Source organism: Lithobates pipiens, unplaced genomic scaffold (genome assembly GCF_037356315.1).
Source record: "Lithobates pipiens isolate NorthernLeopardFrog02 unplaced genomic scaffold, aLitPip1_a1.2 Scaffold_25, whole genome shotgun sequence".
NCBI lineage: Eukaryota > Metazoa > Chordata > Amphibia > Anura > Ranidae > Lithobates > Lithobates pipiens.
In genome coordinates, this window is record NW_027507787.1 from 193,828,920 (window position 1) to 193,847,371 (window position 18,452).

General features: G+C 44.8%; 2 protein-coding genes across 2 annotated transcripts in view; both read right to left on the reverse strand.

The window, feature by feature from the left end:
* LOC143930774 (scavenger receptor cysteine-rich domain-containing protein DMBT1-like) overlaps nt 1–607 on the reverse strand; it is a 49,845-nt gene extending 49,238 nt beyond the window's left edge. The window contains exon 1 of the mRNA XM_077455352.1: nt 273–607. Within this exon, the coding sequence (XP_077311478.1) occupies nt 273–582 (310 nt within the window). The 5' untranslated portion in view covers nt 583–607. The remainder of the gene's footprint in view (nt 1–272) is intronic.
* A 12,401-nt stretch (nt 608–13,008) lies between these two features.
* LOC143929814 (uncharacterized) overlaps nt 13,009–18,452 on the reverse strand; it is a 66,002-nt gene continuing 60,558 nt past the window's right edge. Inside the window, exons 12-13 of the mRNA XM_077453791.1 lie at nt 15,914–15,940; nt 13,009–13,088 (exon numbers count right to left, since the gene is read on the reverse strand). Coding sequence (XP_077309917.1) covers nt 13,009–13,088; nt 15,914–15,940 — 107 coding nt within the window. The remainder of the gene's footprint in view (nt 13,089–15,913; nt 15,941–18,452) is intronic.

Sequence of the window (18,452 nt, forward strand, 5' to 3'; positions counted from 1 at the left end):
TCTGAAATTAGGGAATAACATCCAGAGTTTCCATTTGATAGGTCATCATTAGATTAGTCTGAGCCAGCTAGACTCACAGGCACAGCTGAGGCCTCCCAAACAGTTTGAGAACCATGCATTAAGAGCAATCAGTACTATTTCTATTAGTCTTAACAATGTTTGATACAGTATATGCATATAATTTTATCAGTAACTACCATTGTCTTTTATTTAATACAGAATAAATATCTTAACTTTGCCATATTGGCTGTACAGAAGCCGGTAGAATTTACCTGAACAGTTGACTCCAGCATCTTCAGAATGGCCACAGTTGTGCTGTTTCAGCCCTCGGTGTGGGCAGTCCCACAAAATATTTTCATCCCCTCTGCAATTCACATCATCCAGAATAATAGGACCTGTTCCTTGACCAAAATAGGCAGTGCCAAATGATGAAATTGCACTGCCACAGCCTAGTTGCCGGCATGCAACCTGAGCATCTGGCAGATCCCACAGATCATCACACACCGTTCCCCATTCTCCTTCATAGAAGATTTCCACACGACCAACACAACGGTTTCTGCCATTTACCAACCTCAGAAGCATATCTGGTACAATAAGAAAGGGAAAGTGTGTTTAAAACTGTGTGGTTATTCCAAGATAGAAACATAGAAAACATAGGAAAGTGACGGCAGAAAAAAGAGTAGTCCATCAAGACTACCCCTTTCATTTAAAATTTTTTTGTTTGTTCTGGTTTTCTTGTTTGTTTTTGTGTTTGCTTGTTTTTTTTATTTTTTATTTAGAAGGGGGGGTTTGTTTTGTTTTTTTCCTTAACTTTTTTGTCTGAGTATAGTGAGACCTGGATGAGAGAATGGATGGAGGGGTGGCATGACTAAGAGAGGAACAGGGTCGGGAATGGTCAGCTAGGTCAGTGTGCTTGGTGAGGGTGTAGCACTTCCCAGTTGGAGGCAGAGGTTGAAGGGGCAGGGTTCAGATGAGAAGGTCTTTGTGCTAAGGTAGTTCTCTCATATTCCAAGGAGTCAGTAGAAGTTGCAGCTTCAGTCCCCCACCCCCGCAAGAAAATTGACATAATGAGTGACTTGGAGACCTTGTTAGATCAAGTCAGGGCCACTGCAGAGGATGAAGGCCTGCAGTGGCTGCAGCAGCAGCCATTGGACATGATGGGGGGTCGGAAGCAGCTCCCTCACCTGCTACTTCCCCACCTGATCGGAAAGAGGCTAGGAAGGTTCGCCCCCCCGAGCGCCTCAGTCCTTCACCTGACCCCAGGTCCAGCATCAAGGTAGGAGCCCCTGTAATATGGCCCCTCCAGGGTCATGCTTCCAGTCCCAGAGGTGGCCCTGGGAGGAATCCTCGTCACTGGCGGGACCCGAGGGGGCATCCTGCTCTTACGCTCCCTCCTCCCCCTCTCTTCAGGTACTGGAGCTTGCAGCGCCCCCCTGCTGAGGTGCTGAGCGGGAGGTGACTCAGCAGGGGAGATGATCGTGAACACACAGTGGGGGGTGTCACGACCCCTCAGCTGCTCCCAGCAGGAGATCATCTGCCCTGCATGCTGGAGGAAATCGCTTTACTTCCCTGCCCGCCCCAGGGATCCGGAGCCGTCGGCTCTCTCTGTGGCTTCAGTGCAGAGAGGAGCTCGACCAGGAAATAGATCAGCTACGGGCTGCAGAAGGGTTCGGCGATAGGGAGTATGTTGAAATATTCTCCCTCTTACCTTTGGAGAAAGTTGAATGCAGAGAAGGGTAAGGCGGATGAAAGCAAGAAAGAGGAGGAGGTGTAGTGCTGCTGGTGGCTTAACCCCCACACTTTAATTGGCTTCAGGCTTTTGCCACCTTGGCCTACATCATTGGCGAAAAGGCAACGGAAAATTGTTCTCCCTTTTTTTTGCTATATTGACACCATTGGGGAAGTGTATAGAGTTTACGGGGGTACTGCTTGTCTGTGTTATGATGAGCAGTTTCACCAGCAGAAGGCCGTGTGGCCTGGCTTGTGCAGGGATCATAAGAACATTGGGCTTTGGATGAAGCTCATGGCTCAGGCTTCAGGGCAACCCCTTTCTCGGGGGGGGGGGGGGGGGGGCGGTACGGGTGCAGCTGGACAGTCGGCCAACCTTAAAGAAGGAATTTGTTGGCAGTTCAGTGAGGGGTCATGCCGTCTTTGCGTGACCTGTTTTCGCCATGAGTGCTCTGGTTGCGGGGGCTTACAAAGTTATGTAATATGTTTTAAGAGAGGGAAGTCCCAACCCAGGGGATTCTGCTTCAAAAACGGTGGACACCGGTAAGCCTTCCAGCTATGGTGCCGTATCTAGGTAGATGTCCACAGAGGGAGGTGGCATATTTCCTGGCTGATGGTTTTGCTCATGGCTTTCGTGTCCATGTTCTGTGCTGGTCGCTCCATCTTCACGGCCTCAGTATATGAAATCCACGTGGCATTTTCCTCTTGTTTCCGATAAAAAGAAAAAGCTTGTTTGCAATAAAATTAGCAAAAGCGGTAGAACTTGGGAGAATGGCTTGACCATTCGACCTTCCACCCAGTCTGTCTTTGCATGTGTCTCCATTGGGGGTGGTCCCCAAAAAGGAACCAAGCATAAATGAGGTTAATACACCATTTGTAGTATATGAAGGGAGCTTCGGTGAACAATGCCATTTCTCCAGACTTGGTTGCGGTGTCGTATACATCGTTCGATGCTGCAGTTAGTTGGGCGCAAAGTTACGGCCGGGGATCGTTGTTAGATGAAGAATGAACAAAACTCTGGACAGCCGCACTCCAGATCAGATGAAAAGTAAAAAGTGCCTTTTATTTCTTCAAACTAAAATAACCTCACATCACACAAATAACAACAACAAAGGGAGAAAAAAAAAAATTACTGACGCGTTTCACGCTAAGCCTAGCGCTTACTCATAGCTGATCGTTGTTGACGAAAACAGTTATCAAATATGCTTTTCGCCTGCTGCTGGTTCAACCTGGGAGCTAACATTTGCTGGGTTGCTTTGGGATGGGCAGTTCTTTATTGACCTCTGTCTCCCTGTTTCATTTCCTGCGCATCATTTGAGGTTTGTAGCACCTTTGTTGAATGGGTGGTACGGGAAGAGATGCAGGTAAGATCGGTGATACCTTGGTTTGTTCTGTTTTGTTACATACTTTGGAATCTATTGCAACACGGTTTGGGATTCCTCTGGCACCTGAAATAAAGGAGAGTCCTGCCACGGTCATACAATTCTGGGGTATTGCCATTGACACGCGAATGATAGAATGTCACTTGCTGACAAATTGGGAGATCTGCATCGGATGGTTGATGAGGTCAAGACAGCGAAGAAGGTTAGGCTTGAACAAATTAATTAATTTTGCCAGACGCATTATGCCTATGGCTCCAAGTTTCGGGATTGTCTAATTTGTTTTCATTGCAACAACATGGGGGTGGTGGAAGTTTGTGTCCAGCCTGTCTGCCTTTGTCGCTGCCACTGGTATGCTGACTGCGTCACCTTGTCTTGCGGTGTTTACGTTTGAATTTGTTTTGCAAGCTGTTCATGTCCCAAGTGTTCTGAATTCCATTGCCGATTCATTGTCTCATTTCCAGTGGGAAAGGTTCTGAAGGCTGGCACTGGCAGCAGAGCAGCACAGGGAGTTCCTTGTCACAAGCAGTTGTGGAGACTGGCGTTGGAGCATCAGAGGAGCTGTTGCATTGATCTGTGAGGGAGGGCACGTGGGCTGCAAAGAGATACCCAACGACTTGTACACTGACACAGATGAAGTCCTTTCAAAAAGGTTTATTTTGCAGTAGAACTTTCACAAACACAGTCTCTTAGGGAACAGAGGGCACGGATGAAGAACTCAGGCACCTTGAACTGCAGGTTTAACACAGTCTATATTTCCACCCAGAGAGTAGCCACTCGCAGCTGGGTACTTCAAGGCTGAACAGATCTCTAGCCAGAGATCATGGCAGTCAGCGCGTTGACTCAAAACTTGAACAATCAACTGAGAGTATACAGGAACCTTTTTCCGACCGTACCTGGAACATTTCCCGCTTCCTTTGTGGTACTGGGAAAAGTGTCAATTCGTCAATGTCCTTCCCAACTCAGTAACCAGGCACTTCTCAGGATGCCACTTTCCGGCCCTCCTCCGAAGAGTCCTCCCCCGATCACTTCTACAAGCTATGGTGACCATTCAAGCTGAGAGCACACCTGGACACTCGGGAACGGACGGATCTCTACCCCAGACCAGACAGGTCTATAGGGGCCACTGACAGAAGCATGTTGGGGGATGTCGCAAACCCCATGACCGGGACCCCTCACGGGGCTATCACGGTCCTGGAACTAGAACAGACCACGTGGGTCTCACGAACAACTCCGGAACCCCGAACACGTGACCCACACCTGCTTAAGTACCCCCTCCCAGACTCCTCAGTGGGCCCTGGCACTCCCGCTGATTGGCTCAGAGAGGGCCAATACCAAAACATCCAACCAGACTTGGTTCTAGCCTGTCATGTGCACCTCACCGTTCACATGACCAGGCAGAACTTCTAAACACGGCCTGGCCAGACTGTTGTTAGGCCTACCTACAATAATTAACCCTCAGAACCTTTATTGTCCGGAGGTCAAAAACTAAATTTACAATGCGTGTGACATTTGATCCCAAATGTCATCTGCTACATCTGTGTTTGTAATGGGGAATAATTATTGATTTATCTCTGGAATATGTGTCCTTTTCAGTGCAGGGCAGAACTTTGCTAGCTGCAGCTTGACATTACATGCTATTGCTAAATCTGTGACCTGCAAGCACCCACAGATCTTTTTCCATCACAGGTTCTCACAGTAGAGCCCCTCCTAATGTGTACTTTGCATGTGCATTTTGGTACTCATGTGTATAATCTTACATTTCTCAAGTTTGAACCTCATCTGAATGAATGAATGAATGAAATACTTGTATAGCGCACAATGCGAACTGAATCGCCTCTAGGCTTAACAAAACATTAACGGGTTGGTCTGACAAGAACACTCCAAGCTAAAACCAAGCTGGTTGTCATTTATGAAACCTTTATCTCAGGCAAATTTCTGTATAGAGTCCCTTACCATTACCTCAAATATTATTCACATTAGGCCGATGTAGTTTCCTGGTACTGTATATATCACAATCCTTTTTGTATAAACGTTTGCTGTACACCAATCAGTTGGTACCATTTGAGTCAGTAAGCAGTCTTTAAAAAATTAGAAATAACGGCTTGGCTATAACTGAGTCAGTTTCCATATGTGGTCACAGCTGTAAGCCACCTGGACCTGGTAATTTGTTCACATTAGGTTTTTCTAGTCACTTTTGTACCTGGTGTTCAGTCAACCACAGAGGTACCCTCAATTAGACATGTGCAGAGTGAAATATTTTGTTTCGGAATTTCGTTTTCGTCCGAAAAATTAATAAATTTAGTTACTCCCAAAATTCGTTTTTATTTATTTCGTTTTTCGTTCAAAAATTGCATTCGTCTGAAAATCCACATGAATTACGGTTGAATCTGTCTTTGAAGGCTTATGGTGTGTGTCGAATGTATAAAGAAGATTCGACAGAGCTGCTAAACACTATATAGCCTATAGGCGGAGCATTTGACTCCGGAAATGTACGATTGCAGCGTCGTACAGTTTCGATGTTCCGTCGAATATTATTATAAACGTGTGTGCTTTTCATTGCTTTGTCGAATCCCTGTCGTTCATGTTGAATGAATGGTCTAAGTCTCACAGTGTCAGAGGTAAGGTTAGGCACATTCGACCACAGGTTCAATAGACACAGATTGTTATTGTCAGAGTCACGTCGAATCTCCTATTCTATATCGAACTGTTGTAACAACGAAAACGAAAATAAAGCATTTATTTATGTCGGATCTTTCGTTTTTCGGATTCTGCACTTTCGTTATCGTTTGTCAAAATGAAAACGAAAATACCTGAAATTCGGACGAAAATGCATTCGGACGAAAATGAATGCACATGTCTACCCTCAATCAAACATCTTTAAAATTACTGTAAAGACTATCAAAACCTTCTTTTTCATCCGTACAAAACTCAAAAGAAAAAAATGATTTAAAGCCTAAGTTCACCTTTTTCTTTGTAAATTTCAGCTCCCTATGTACCAATATACCATTAATGTACTTCTTCTGTAGAAATAAAAAAGTTTCTATAATATTCTACACACCTCTCAGCCTCAATGTCCTGTTGAAAACTTCTCCATTAGTCATCTTGAGTTTAGTATTCAGAACAGAAGAACCAGTACAAGCAAAGCCCTGCATACACTAGTAGTTTTCCTTCAACCCAGCAGGGCTGAAGAAAAATACTCCTGACAGCCCCCCCGACTGAACAGTCAGCTTCCGTCTGACTGACTCCAGTACACACTGGCCAAATGTCAGCTGGTTTCTGTTGCCATCCAACATTTAGCCCGTGTGTACTGGGCTTAAAGCATAACTCCACTTTTGTTGAAAAGAAAACATTCCCCTCAGGGTGATCTATGTACAAGGTGGCATGGACACCTGGAAATGTGATTATTTAAACGTTTCTTTTACAAGTAACAGGGGTTTGACAATTTTATTTCTCTAATAAGTCTCTAATATAAGGAGGGTGACTTTAACCTACTGAGCCTCCCCTATTGGTTTAGAGGATGTGGACAAAAGTGCACAGAACACCATGTTAGGTGAACATGTCCAAAGATCAAAAAGATTTTGGATTTGATTATTTATTTTTATATTTTCTTTAGCCCAAATCAATATAAAGAAATTCCCACAACTAATAGACGAGGCACCAGGTAACATTAAACATTGATTTAAATTTTTTTAAAGTGGGCAGAATAGCTATTGCCAGATTTTGTCTTCGACCATCCAGTTAACACTGGTGATGGTGAATGCTAAACTCTGATGGTTAATGGTGAATGAAAAATTTCAGCCACACTGAATGATAATGCATTTATTTGAAAACACATGGGATCCTAGAATATGTTATATTTCTGGAGACAGTCAGTAAGCTCTAACAAAGAGTATGAGGGGACAGCCATGGGAAACACTTCCGATTAACCTCACATTCTTTTTCTAGTATGTTTCTTTCTTTTCATTTCTTTCTCCTTGTGATCTTCTGTACTTATCTACATCACTCATTTGAAGTTGGTTAATGAGATTTGTTCAATAGAGCATGCCATTTGGTGGGAGGATAATCCAAATTAAACATATATGGCATAGCTGCTGATATCCTCCCAATCTACTCTGGCACACAGAAGCAATAAATATCAAGCTTGATCTCTGTGTTAACACTGATCCTGTACATGAAAACCTACCATGAGTAATTTACTTATTGAACAAAATCTTAAAAAAAATATGTTTGTGTTATGTTGGATAAAAGGCGGTGGAGCTCTTAACTTTGTTTGTGTGATTGCTCTGAAGTTTGCTTGTGTTATTGCTTTGTATCCTTGTTATTGCTATCATCAAATATTGCAATAAAGGGGTAGATATACAGTCTGAATATTAGGCTGTCAACTTCTACACAACATAGGGATTCCATTATTACATTGGGTTGTCTAAAGGATGTGTAACTAAAGCCCCATACACACTATCAGATTTTCTACTAATTTTTTCCTTCGGATTTACCAAAACCATATAATATGAGGTCAAACCTTAGGATTTTCAGTGTGTATGCAATCAGGCAGGTCCTTGCACTACATGGTTTTGGTAAATCTGAAGACAAAAATCATCAGAAAATCTGATAGTGTGTATGGGGCTTTACACTATGCAACTATAAACATATTCTTGAATCCACATACACTGTTACAATGTATCATTCTTCCAAGCCCTGGTAAAAACGGTGAAGATAAAGCCCCTGAAATGCACTGGATTTGCAAATATTTTATAAATGAAATACATTTGTTTTAGGAATATTACAGTGGGTGCTTCAATTCAGTGGTGGCTGGTGATCAATATTTTGGGGGGCGGTAAACAAACCTCCCCCCCTCACTCACACAGCTGATACACACACACACCCCCCACCACCCCATCCCACACGCAGCAGATGGACAGAAAGGCGACCTTACCTTAGGAAATGACGGACGAGGATCGAGGATAAGGGGTAGGGCTGCTGCTCCTCCCTCCAGCAGAGGGAAGAGCCAGGGCTTTTCCTCCCGGACGAACCAACATTGCTTCTTCTCCTGGCTGAATAGCAAGTACTAAGACTCCCTGGCCAATTGGGTCTCAGGACCTGCTTCCTGATTGGCGAGGGGGAGAATCAAGAAGACAATAGCAAATATTAATTTGCAATTGTCACACAACTGGGCGTGCTCAGGGCACAGTGCTCTTCACCACAAGCCCAGATTTTTTTAAGACAATGCAACAACAGCGATCACATCTGCACTGTTGCTGCAAAGAGGACAGAGCATCCTTTTGCCCTCTACTCGCCATCGCTGATTACCAGAGGAATTCTGTGGAGAGACTGAGGAGGCCCCCTTCTACAGCAAGTGTTCACAACTGCACCGCAGGGACTGGTGAGAGGGCTCTCTGCCCTTTGTTAACACCACAAATAGGAATGAGTTACTCCAGGCATGACATTAAGTATACCGCACTTTTTTTTGCATCTTCACTGCACCTATACGGTCCCTTTATTACACCTAAACCACACCTATACTGTACTGCCTCTTTACTGCACTTATGCCCTGTACACACGGTCGGACTTTCCGATGACAAAATCCGTCTGATTTTTTTCCGACGATTTTGCCCCAAATTGTCTAGCATACACACGGTCGCACAAAGTTGTCGGAAAATCCGATCGTTCTGAATGCAGTGACGTAAAACACATACGATGAGACTATAAACGGGCCAGTAGCCAATAGCTTTCGTCGTGTAATTTTTTCTGAGCATGCGTGGCACTTTGTCCGTCGGAATTGTCTACACAAGACTGGAATTTAAACGATCGGATTTTGTTGTCGGAAAATTTTAGATACAACTCTCAAACTTTGTGTGTCGGAAATTCCAACGGAAAAAGTCTGATGGAGACCACACGCGATCGTATTTTCTGGCAACACGATTCGATCGCACATTTTTCGTCGGAAAGTCTGTGTACAGGGCATTATTCTGCATGCTGGTTCACTAAAATTGACCTTAAGTGCACCAACTATTCTTAAAGGGTCCCAACAATAGCTGTCAGAAGAACATCATAAGGACTGCCTCTCCTGTAAAACCATCCTGCAAGCCCCCTTTGTCCCCTTCTCCCCTTGCTTTCATTTCTTTGGACAGTGCACATCCAATTGGTTTAGGCTTAGCCTTAATACACTTTGGCAGTATAGTTCTTGTGTTAAATAAATCAAGCTTTATTACTGTCCACTGCTGCAGTTTAGGTAACCTTGGAATTTAAACGATCGGATTTTGTTGTCGGAAAATTTTAGATCCAGATCTCAAACTATGTGTGTCAGAAATTCAGACAGAAAAAGTCTGATGGAGACCACGCGCGATCGGATTTTCTGACAACACGATGCGATCGCAGATTTTCCGCCGGAAAGTCCAACCGTGTGTACAGGGCATTATTCTGCATGCTGGTTCACTAAAATCGACCTTAAGTGCACCAGCCATTCTTAAAGGGTCCCAACAATAGCTGGCAGAAGAACAACATAAGGACTGCCTCTCCTATAAAACCATCCTGCAAGCCCCCTTTGTCCCCTTCTCCCATTGCCTTCATTTCTTTGGACAGTGCACATCCAATTGGTTTAGGCCTAGCCTTAATACACTTTGGCAGTATAGTTCCTGTGTTAAATAAATCAAGCTTTATTACTGTCCACTGCTGCAGTTTAGGTGACCTTGCTACTGTTTATGCTGATCTGGATGCCCAGTGTCATCTTATGCCTAGTCCTTATTATTATTTACCCTGAATACTGAATTGTGTTTTTGTCATTGTTAATCCATTTCTATGCTTACTTCAATATCAACCATATCAGGTAAAAATATATTACGTTTGCTTTTACTAACTGGTCCAGTACCGGTTTTCTTTTATATAGTACTACTACTGGGTACTAAGTATTACTTTCAATGATTGTCTGTGATATTGCATGCAGTGCACACTCAACCTGCCTTGTCAAAGGAGCTGGCGTCCTTAAAGAGGTTGAGACAAAGAACAGAAGATCCATCCTAACCAGTGACTCCTACGGGGTAGCGGTACACTTCTGTTTGAGGAAATGTGCTTTAAGATCTGGCTGATTAATAGATACTCAAGTTTGGCAAACAAACCTGCTTGGGCAGATAAAGCAAATATATAAAAATAGAGATCAGGAAAGTTTCTCTGCTTGCTCTAAATCCTTAATATAAAGAAATGGAACAGAAGAAAGGGATTGGAAACATGGTGAGACAGTGGGGTCACTATATAGTTTACATGAAGAAGACACAATACATTTAAAATGATTTCACAGCTACTATTGCAGCCAGTGGTGTTTCACTTTCACTGGGGGGCAAAGACTCAGACTCAATTTTTTTTACATTATTATTATGTTGCATCAGTGTCCCCTTTACATCAATGCCCCCCTTACATCAGTGCCACTATTACTTCAGAGTCCCCCCCCCCCAACATTAGTGCCCCCCTTATATCCGTTTTTCCCTTTATTTTACAATCCTTCCCAAGACCCATCTTACATCAGTGTCCCCTTACATTGTTATTACATTTTAATTCTAAGCCCCCCTTACTTCTTTACGTTAGGGTTCCCACTTACTTCAGTGCCCCCTTTTACATCAGTTCCTTCCTTTATATCGATGTCCCCTCTTATATATATTCCCCCTACATCAGTGTTACCTTTTACAATAGTGCCTTACTTGCATCAGAGTCCCCCCTTACCTCAGAGTCTCCACTTACATCATTGTGCCCCTTTACATTACAATCCTTCCTTAAATCAGAGCCCCTCTTTATATCAGTTCCATCCTTTACATCAATTTACCCCTTAGGTATACCTCCCAACCATCCCGGATTGCCTGTGAAAGTCCCACTGTGGGAGGTCTATCCTGCATCCCTGGCACCTTCATTCCCGGGACACTACAGTGTCCCGAAATTGCCCCCTTGGCTGATCTGATGCCCCCTAAAAAATGATGCCACATCGCTGCTGTCCCTCACTGCCCGCTGTACTAGTTCTGGCCAAGACCCGCTTTATCTCACCCCCAGATGCTGCCTCACTCACTACCAAAACAACTGGCTGCTAGACATGGCCCGCCTGGTGTCCAGCAACCAGTGACGTCACGACGAGGAGGAGAGTGGAGCCCCAGCATTCAGAGCGACCCGGAGGAGGATTCCTTCTCTTTGCACCTAAGCTTTGCCTCTGACTCCGCCCCCCCCTCCGGGTTTTCCTTGAAGGCTGTTCCTGCCACTGGAAGAAAGGTAGGAGAAATGCTCCCTGTACTGCCCTGAGGATGCTCATGGTCACTCAGCTCCCTCCCATACACTGCCCCCCTCCAGTCATGCTGTACAGTCCCCCCATACTGCCCTCCACTACCCCACATTATACTGCCCTCCACTGCCACCCCTCCCATTATTCTGCCTTCCAATGCCCCCTCCCATTATACTGCCCTCAACTGCCACCCCTCCCATTATTCTGCCCTCCACTGCCCCCCTCCCATTATACTGCCCTCCACTGCCACCCCTCTCATTATACTGTCCTCCACTAACCCCCCTCCCATCATACAGATCTCTCTCCCACCATACTGCACTCAACTACCTCCCCTCTCATCATACTGCCCTCCACTGCCCCCCCTCCTATCATAATGCTCTCCACTGCCACAAACTCCCATCAAAACTGTAAAAAAAACTCTAAAAAAAAAATTGTAAAATAAAATATAATGGTAATAAATAGTAAAAACATAAAATAACAAAAATTAAAAATGACTGATCCCGTCCACTGCCCTACTGATTATGTCTACCGCTCTACTGTCCACGTCTACTTCCCTACTGTTCACGTCCACTGCCCTACTGGTCACGTCCACATCCCTACTGGTCATGTCCACTGCCCTACTGACCATGACCACTGCTCTACTGACAATATCCACTACCCTACTGACCATGTTCACTGCCATACGGACCATGTCCACTGCCCTACTGACCATGTCCCCAGCCCTACTGACTGACACCATTCACAGTCCACATTGACACCACTGGCGGAACTACGGCAAGGGTTGCACTTGCGACTGGGGACTGGCCTTCTGCGTCCATGGTGGGGCCCAAGAGAAAGGGATCTGCTATGGGACCATGAAGGGTGGTTGGATCAGTGGGAAGGGCTCTGGGCTCGAGGAAATGGTCTAGGCTGGAGGTTGGGGGGCCCTTCATGGTTTCTTGCACCAGGGCCCTGAGGGTTTTAATTATGCCTCTGCTGCGCCCTGTATATAGCGCATCCCAGTACCCTGCACCCTGTATATAGCTCATCTCAGAACCCTGCACTCTGTACATAGCTGATCCCAGAACCCTGCACTCTGTACATAGTTCATCCCAGAACTCTGCATTCTGTACATAGCTTATCCCAGAACCCTGTACTCTGTACATAGCTCACCCGAGAACACTGCACTCTGTACATAGCTTATCCCAGAACCCTGCACTCTGTACATAGCTCATCCCAGAATCCTGCACTGTGTGCTTATCTCTAGTGTCCCTCATTCTAAAGTTGGGAGGTATCCCTTAGGCACTGCAGTTGTACTAACAATGAGCAGATCTTTGAGCTGCAGCTGATGCCTGACATCTTGCAGAGATGACATAAGCAGCAGGGGAGGGGCGCATGTGTCCTCCCTAGCAAAGCATAGCATGTGGCAGCTGAGACATCTCCCTCTCCTGCATCAGGTTTGAACTTCTCACATCCCTTTGCCTCTCCAGAGCTCCTTTGGACAGGTCACTGGTGCTGTGAACCCACACCAGGAGCTGATAGGGGAAGGAGGGCACTCATGTTGTCCTGCCTACTCTAAACAGGCCCCACTCTCCTACAGTTCTGCTCCCCTTCTGAGCATCAGCTGACATCCTGGTGCTGTGCACCCTCACTGCTATTTTTCCTTTAGGCTCCCATTGATCCCTGGTGCATTAGGATGCCGGCCAGCAGTACAGCAGGAAAACAAGGGGAGTCAAGAGAATCAGCTGGGGGGAAAGAAGAGAGAACACCTGTTTTTCACTAATGATTGTTTCTGTGTAATCAGGAGCGCTGACAGGAGGGAGGAGGGGGAGAGAGAACACAGCCAGGGATGGGAGTCCCGCGGCTGCTTTGGTATTTCCAAGCGGCCAGACTTGCTCAATTGTCTACTGTATATTCCAGGCTGGAAAAACCGGAGTGGTTGCAAATAGAGCGGCAGGCCGCCTCATCATATATTTTAGATTTCCTGCTCTGGGTCCCCGCCAAAGAGAGGCCCCCCCATTCTCTCGCCCACCCTCTCACAATCCCTCTCCCTATGGGATAAGCTTAAAACAAACAAATCCCTAGTGTCAGACTCTCGCCCGCTCGCTCATATTTTTAATAATTGGGACTTCCCACCAGGGACGGATATTAAGTCCTTCAAGTGGTGGTTGGACAAGGGGCTGTACCGAATCGGTCATTTCTTCACACCCTCAGGCCCTATCTCCCTGCAATTTTGCAAAAAGAAGCTAGAACTCCCAAATACGGAACTATTTAGATTTTCTCAGATTCAACATTACCTTCATGGGATCTGGAAGGAGAAACCGGGACCTCCGCGCTTTACCGATTATGAAGTGTGGTGTGGTCAAGCCACTGATCAGAGAGGGGGGATCTCAGTTATATACCAAGCTCTTGCCCAGAATGGCAGTAAAACACCCTTCATGCTGGCCTGGGAAAAGGATCTTCTCATTCAATGGGAACCGGAGTCCTGGTTTTCCTCCTACTACAGAGCCTATAAAGGAATTAGGAATGTTTCTCTGATCGAGGCTAGCATTAAAGTGATGACTAGATGGTATTTGACCCCGATTAAATTGGCCCGGATGTTTCCCTCGACCAATCCCTTATGCTTTAGAGGATGTTACATGGCAGGAACGATGGTCCACACTTGGTGGGAATGCATCAAACTCAGACCATTCTGGCGGAATATGTTCAACCTGATCCATCAGGTGACAAATATTCAGATCCCTAGAACCCCTTCTGTGGCCCTCCTGAATGGCCCCATCCCACAAAATAGCAAGTATACTAACATTTTGATACACTTTATGTTGCAGGGAGCCAAGATCACCATAGCCAAATCTTGGAAACAGCCCAGAGTCTCCCTACGAGCAGTCAAACATAAGATATCTTGGATTATGACCCAGGAGAAAATGACTAGCATTTTATTAGACTACAAAGACAAATTTGAAAAAGTTTGGGAACCTTGGGCCCAGCATGTGGGCATTTCCCTCATCACTGGCATATAGCATACTTTGGCTTGGTGGGCGCTCGGGTCCCGGCGTCGGTTCTGTCGACTGGCTCCCCCCTTTTTTCTCTCCCTTCCCTTCGCTTTATCCCCTCAAATAGATGGACACCCCTTACTGTTAGGTATACAGTGCGAATCTTCAGTGTTATTAGCCCATCTGGTGTTTCTTAGATCCTTCTGGTTTCCCTTAGCTGTTCTTTCTACTCTCTATTGTGTCTCATCATCCCACTTTCCACCTTTCTTTGACTTCTATCAGTTTCTTAGCATCTTAGCCTCATGATTGATTCAGAGGATAACGGTAATTTCTCACTGACTGGTTTCGAAAATCTAATGGCCTTTCCTCTGTAGGTCTCACTCCTGTTTCATAAACTCACAGGTCCCTGGGACCTTTCTGGTTTCATATTGGGAGCGGGAGGACGTGGGGGACCTAGGTTGAGCTTGCCTAGCACAGCAAGTTCCCGTAAGGGGTGCTGGGTTGGCCCCCTGGGGCCTCTGGTCCTCCTCACCATTTTGTCGCCAGGGACTCCTGTAGCCATACAGCATGTTCTTTTTATGTTTTGTTCTTTTTCTCATTTATGTTGATCTAAGGCCCCCAGAGGTCCAGGGCTTGTTTCACTTTCAAAAATATTTGTCTCACTGAAGGCCGACCGGTCTTTGATGTCTATCTTGAGATATTGTTTGTACTTCTTATTTGATTGTATATTTTTGAAACTCAAATAAATACTTTGAAAGAAAGAACACAGCCGGTGCCTTCTCACACCTCTCTCTCCTACTCCCTCCTAGTGCTGGGCTGACAGGAGCAGTGGTGTCACTCTCTTTACTCCTGTCAGCCACGGCGCTCCTCTCAATGTGGCATCCCCCCCTAGTTTCGGCCCTGATTGCAGCTGTGAGGTTGGTTTAACCCAATGGTTTATATAAGGTATCTCATACATCATTGGATACCTAGTAACTAAACACAGCTCCACTCACAATATACCATTGAAAGTCAAATGTCCCAGTACACACGATCGGACTTTCCAACAACAAAACCGTGGATTTTTATTCAAAGGATGTTGGCTCCAACTTGTCTTATATACACACGATCGCACAAATGTTGGCCAGCAATTTTGAACGTGGGAACGTGGTGACGTACAAAACATACGTCGAGCTGAGAAAAAGGGAGTTCAATAGCCAGTGCGGCTACTTCTGCTTGATTCTGAGCATGCGTGAACTTTTGTGCGTTGGACTTGTGCACACACCCGATCGGAAATTTCTGCCAACAAAAAAGTTTTGGCGGAAAATTTGAGAACCTGCTAGCCAACATTTGTTGTCAGAAAGTCCGACAACAAATGCTCGATGGAGCATACACACGGTCGGACTTTCAGTCAACAAGCTCACATCCAACATTTGTTGTCGGAAAATCCAATCGTGTGTACGGGGCAAAACAATTAAATAAGCCTAATTTAAAATGTCAGGTAATCTCTTTTAAAGTGCGCATAACTTTACTTAGCTTTTAGTTTTGTTTATTGGAATATAAAAGTATGTGAAATGGTGTGTGCATATTGTACTTACCTGGGGTGATTTTTGTTGTGGAGGCTTCTGGTAAAAAAAAAAAAAATATATATATATATATATAACTAATTTATATACAAAAATAATCATTATTAACCCCCCTGTCGGTGTTCCCGAGTCTGGCTCGGGGGGGAAAGTTTTATTCCAAAAGCGGTAAACCCCGAGACAGACTCGGGACCGCATCGCTGAATGCAGGAGGAGGTTTACCTACCTTCTCCCCTGGATCCAGCGATGTCCCCGCGCTGTACGAGCGGCTCGTCCTCCGCTCAATTCATCATGAAGCCGATCTCCGTTCCCTGCAAGCGTTGCGACGCACAGGGACGGAGAACGGTGCCAAATTCAAATAGTGAAACACATAGTATACATACAGTATAATGTAATCTTACAGATTACATTGCTGTATGTAATCATTTCACATCCCCTTTGTCCCTAGTGGTCTGCCCAGTACCCTGCATGCAGTTTTACATTATAAAAACTGTTCTTTATGCCTGGAAATTGGAGATTGTCCATAGCAACCAAAACTGTCCCTTTACATCAAAAATGATTTTAGACCAGATAGAAAACAGTGATAATAAATTAGAATCACTCGCAGAATTGAGCGATAGCGATTTGTGGGGAGATTCGTCATCAAATATTGAAAAGTAATGACAGTGACAATTCTGCAACTGAGCAAATTTCAGTGTTTTTGATTTGATTACATTATTGAATAATTTTTATTATTGTTATATTATTATTTGGTCTAATTATTTATAGTTATTTATTATATTATAATTTATAATTTCATTTTTCAAACTTTATCATACCCGGGATGTCTGCTAGACTCTGGTTTGGACAGATTTAAGTGAGTTATTCCTAAGAATTGCAGGACTACAATATAAAACACCAAATTTTCATGCAAAATAATTGTACCACTTTCAGCACCTAAAATCCAAAATAATCATACCGCCAGGGAGGTTAAGCTACCTTACATACCACTATTTCTATATTTTAAGTGTATGTAAAGCCAATTGTTTTCTCTTTAGATTTGGATAGAGTGGGGAAGGGTTAGATCAGAGGTTGTCAACCCCTGGGCCACAGCCCAACACCAGGCCGTAGCACCTCTACTGCCGGGCCGTGCCAGAGACTGTCAGCAGTGCAGAGGCTTGAGCAGAGAGATGACATCATCTCTCATTGCCTACACTGCTGTTCTGCCCTTACATACAGGGCCGTGAAGGCTATTCTACACAGAGGTGGAGCCGCGGCCAATGAGAGAGAGAATGACATCATCTTTCATTACCCGCCCTCGCTATATGTGGGACAGTACCTTCCAACCCATGTGCTCAGCTAGCTTTACCACGACCCACGCTGAGAAACTATAAGTACAGTGTACTCTGCACTGCTAGGGAGAGGGGGAGCTTGATTTTACAATAGAATGAATAACAGTGACAAGCTGCTATTTTTTGGTGGCAAATGACAGTGACAATCCACATCTGGTGGCAGGTTGCAGTAGGGGGAGGCTGCAGCAGTGACAATCCACATCTGGGAGCAGAAAAGTTACAATCCAAATCCAGTGGCAGGCCGCAGTAGTGGGAGGCTGCAGTAGTGACAATCCACATCTAGGGGCAGGCAGCAGTAGTGGTAGGCTGCAGCATGGCAAGTGACATTACTCATCTGGTGGCAGGTAGACATGTGCATTCGTTTTCGTCCGAACGCATTTTTGTCCGAATTTCAGCTATTTTCGTTTTCATTTTGACAAACGATAACGAAAGCACAGAGTTCGAAAAACGAAAGATCCGACATAAATAAATGCTTTATTTTCGTTTTCATTGTTACAACAATTCGATATAGAGATTCGACGTGACTCTGACAATAACAATCTGTGTCTATAGAACCTGTGGTCGAATGTGCCTAACCTTATCTCTATTAGTCCAAGATTATATAGAGAAAATATTCGACAGAGAAAAAAGATTTGGCAGAGAGAAAAGATTCTGCAAGTTACTGTCCTAAAAAGTGTTTAGGGACCCGGGTCCTGCCCCAGGGGGCATGTATCAATGCAAAAAAAAGTTTTAAAAATGGCAGTTTTTTCGGGAGCAGTGATTTTAATAATAATTAAAGTGAAACAATAAAAGTGTAATATTCCTTTAAATTTCGTAGGGGGGGGTGTGTCTATAGTGTGCCTGTGAAGGGGCACATGTTTCTGGTGCTTAGAACTGTCCCTGCACAAAGTGTCATTTATGCAGGAAAAAAAGTCCTTTAAAATCACTCGCAGCTATTATGAATTGTCGGCTCCGTAATACAGAGAACACTCTCTTGAAAGTCATTGATAAAAAAAATAAAAAATAAAATAAAATAAAAAAGCGTGGGGGTCCCCCAAATTCAATTACCAGGCCCTTCAGGTCTGGTTTGGATATTAAGGGGAACCCTGCATCAAATTTTAAAAAAAATTTGACGTGGGGTTCCCCCTGAAAATCCATACCAGACCCTTTATCGAGCACGCAACCTGGGAGGCCGCAGGAAAAGAGGGGGGGACAAGAGAGCGGCCCCCCTCCCTCCTGAACCG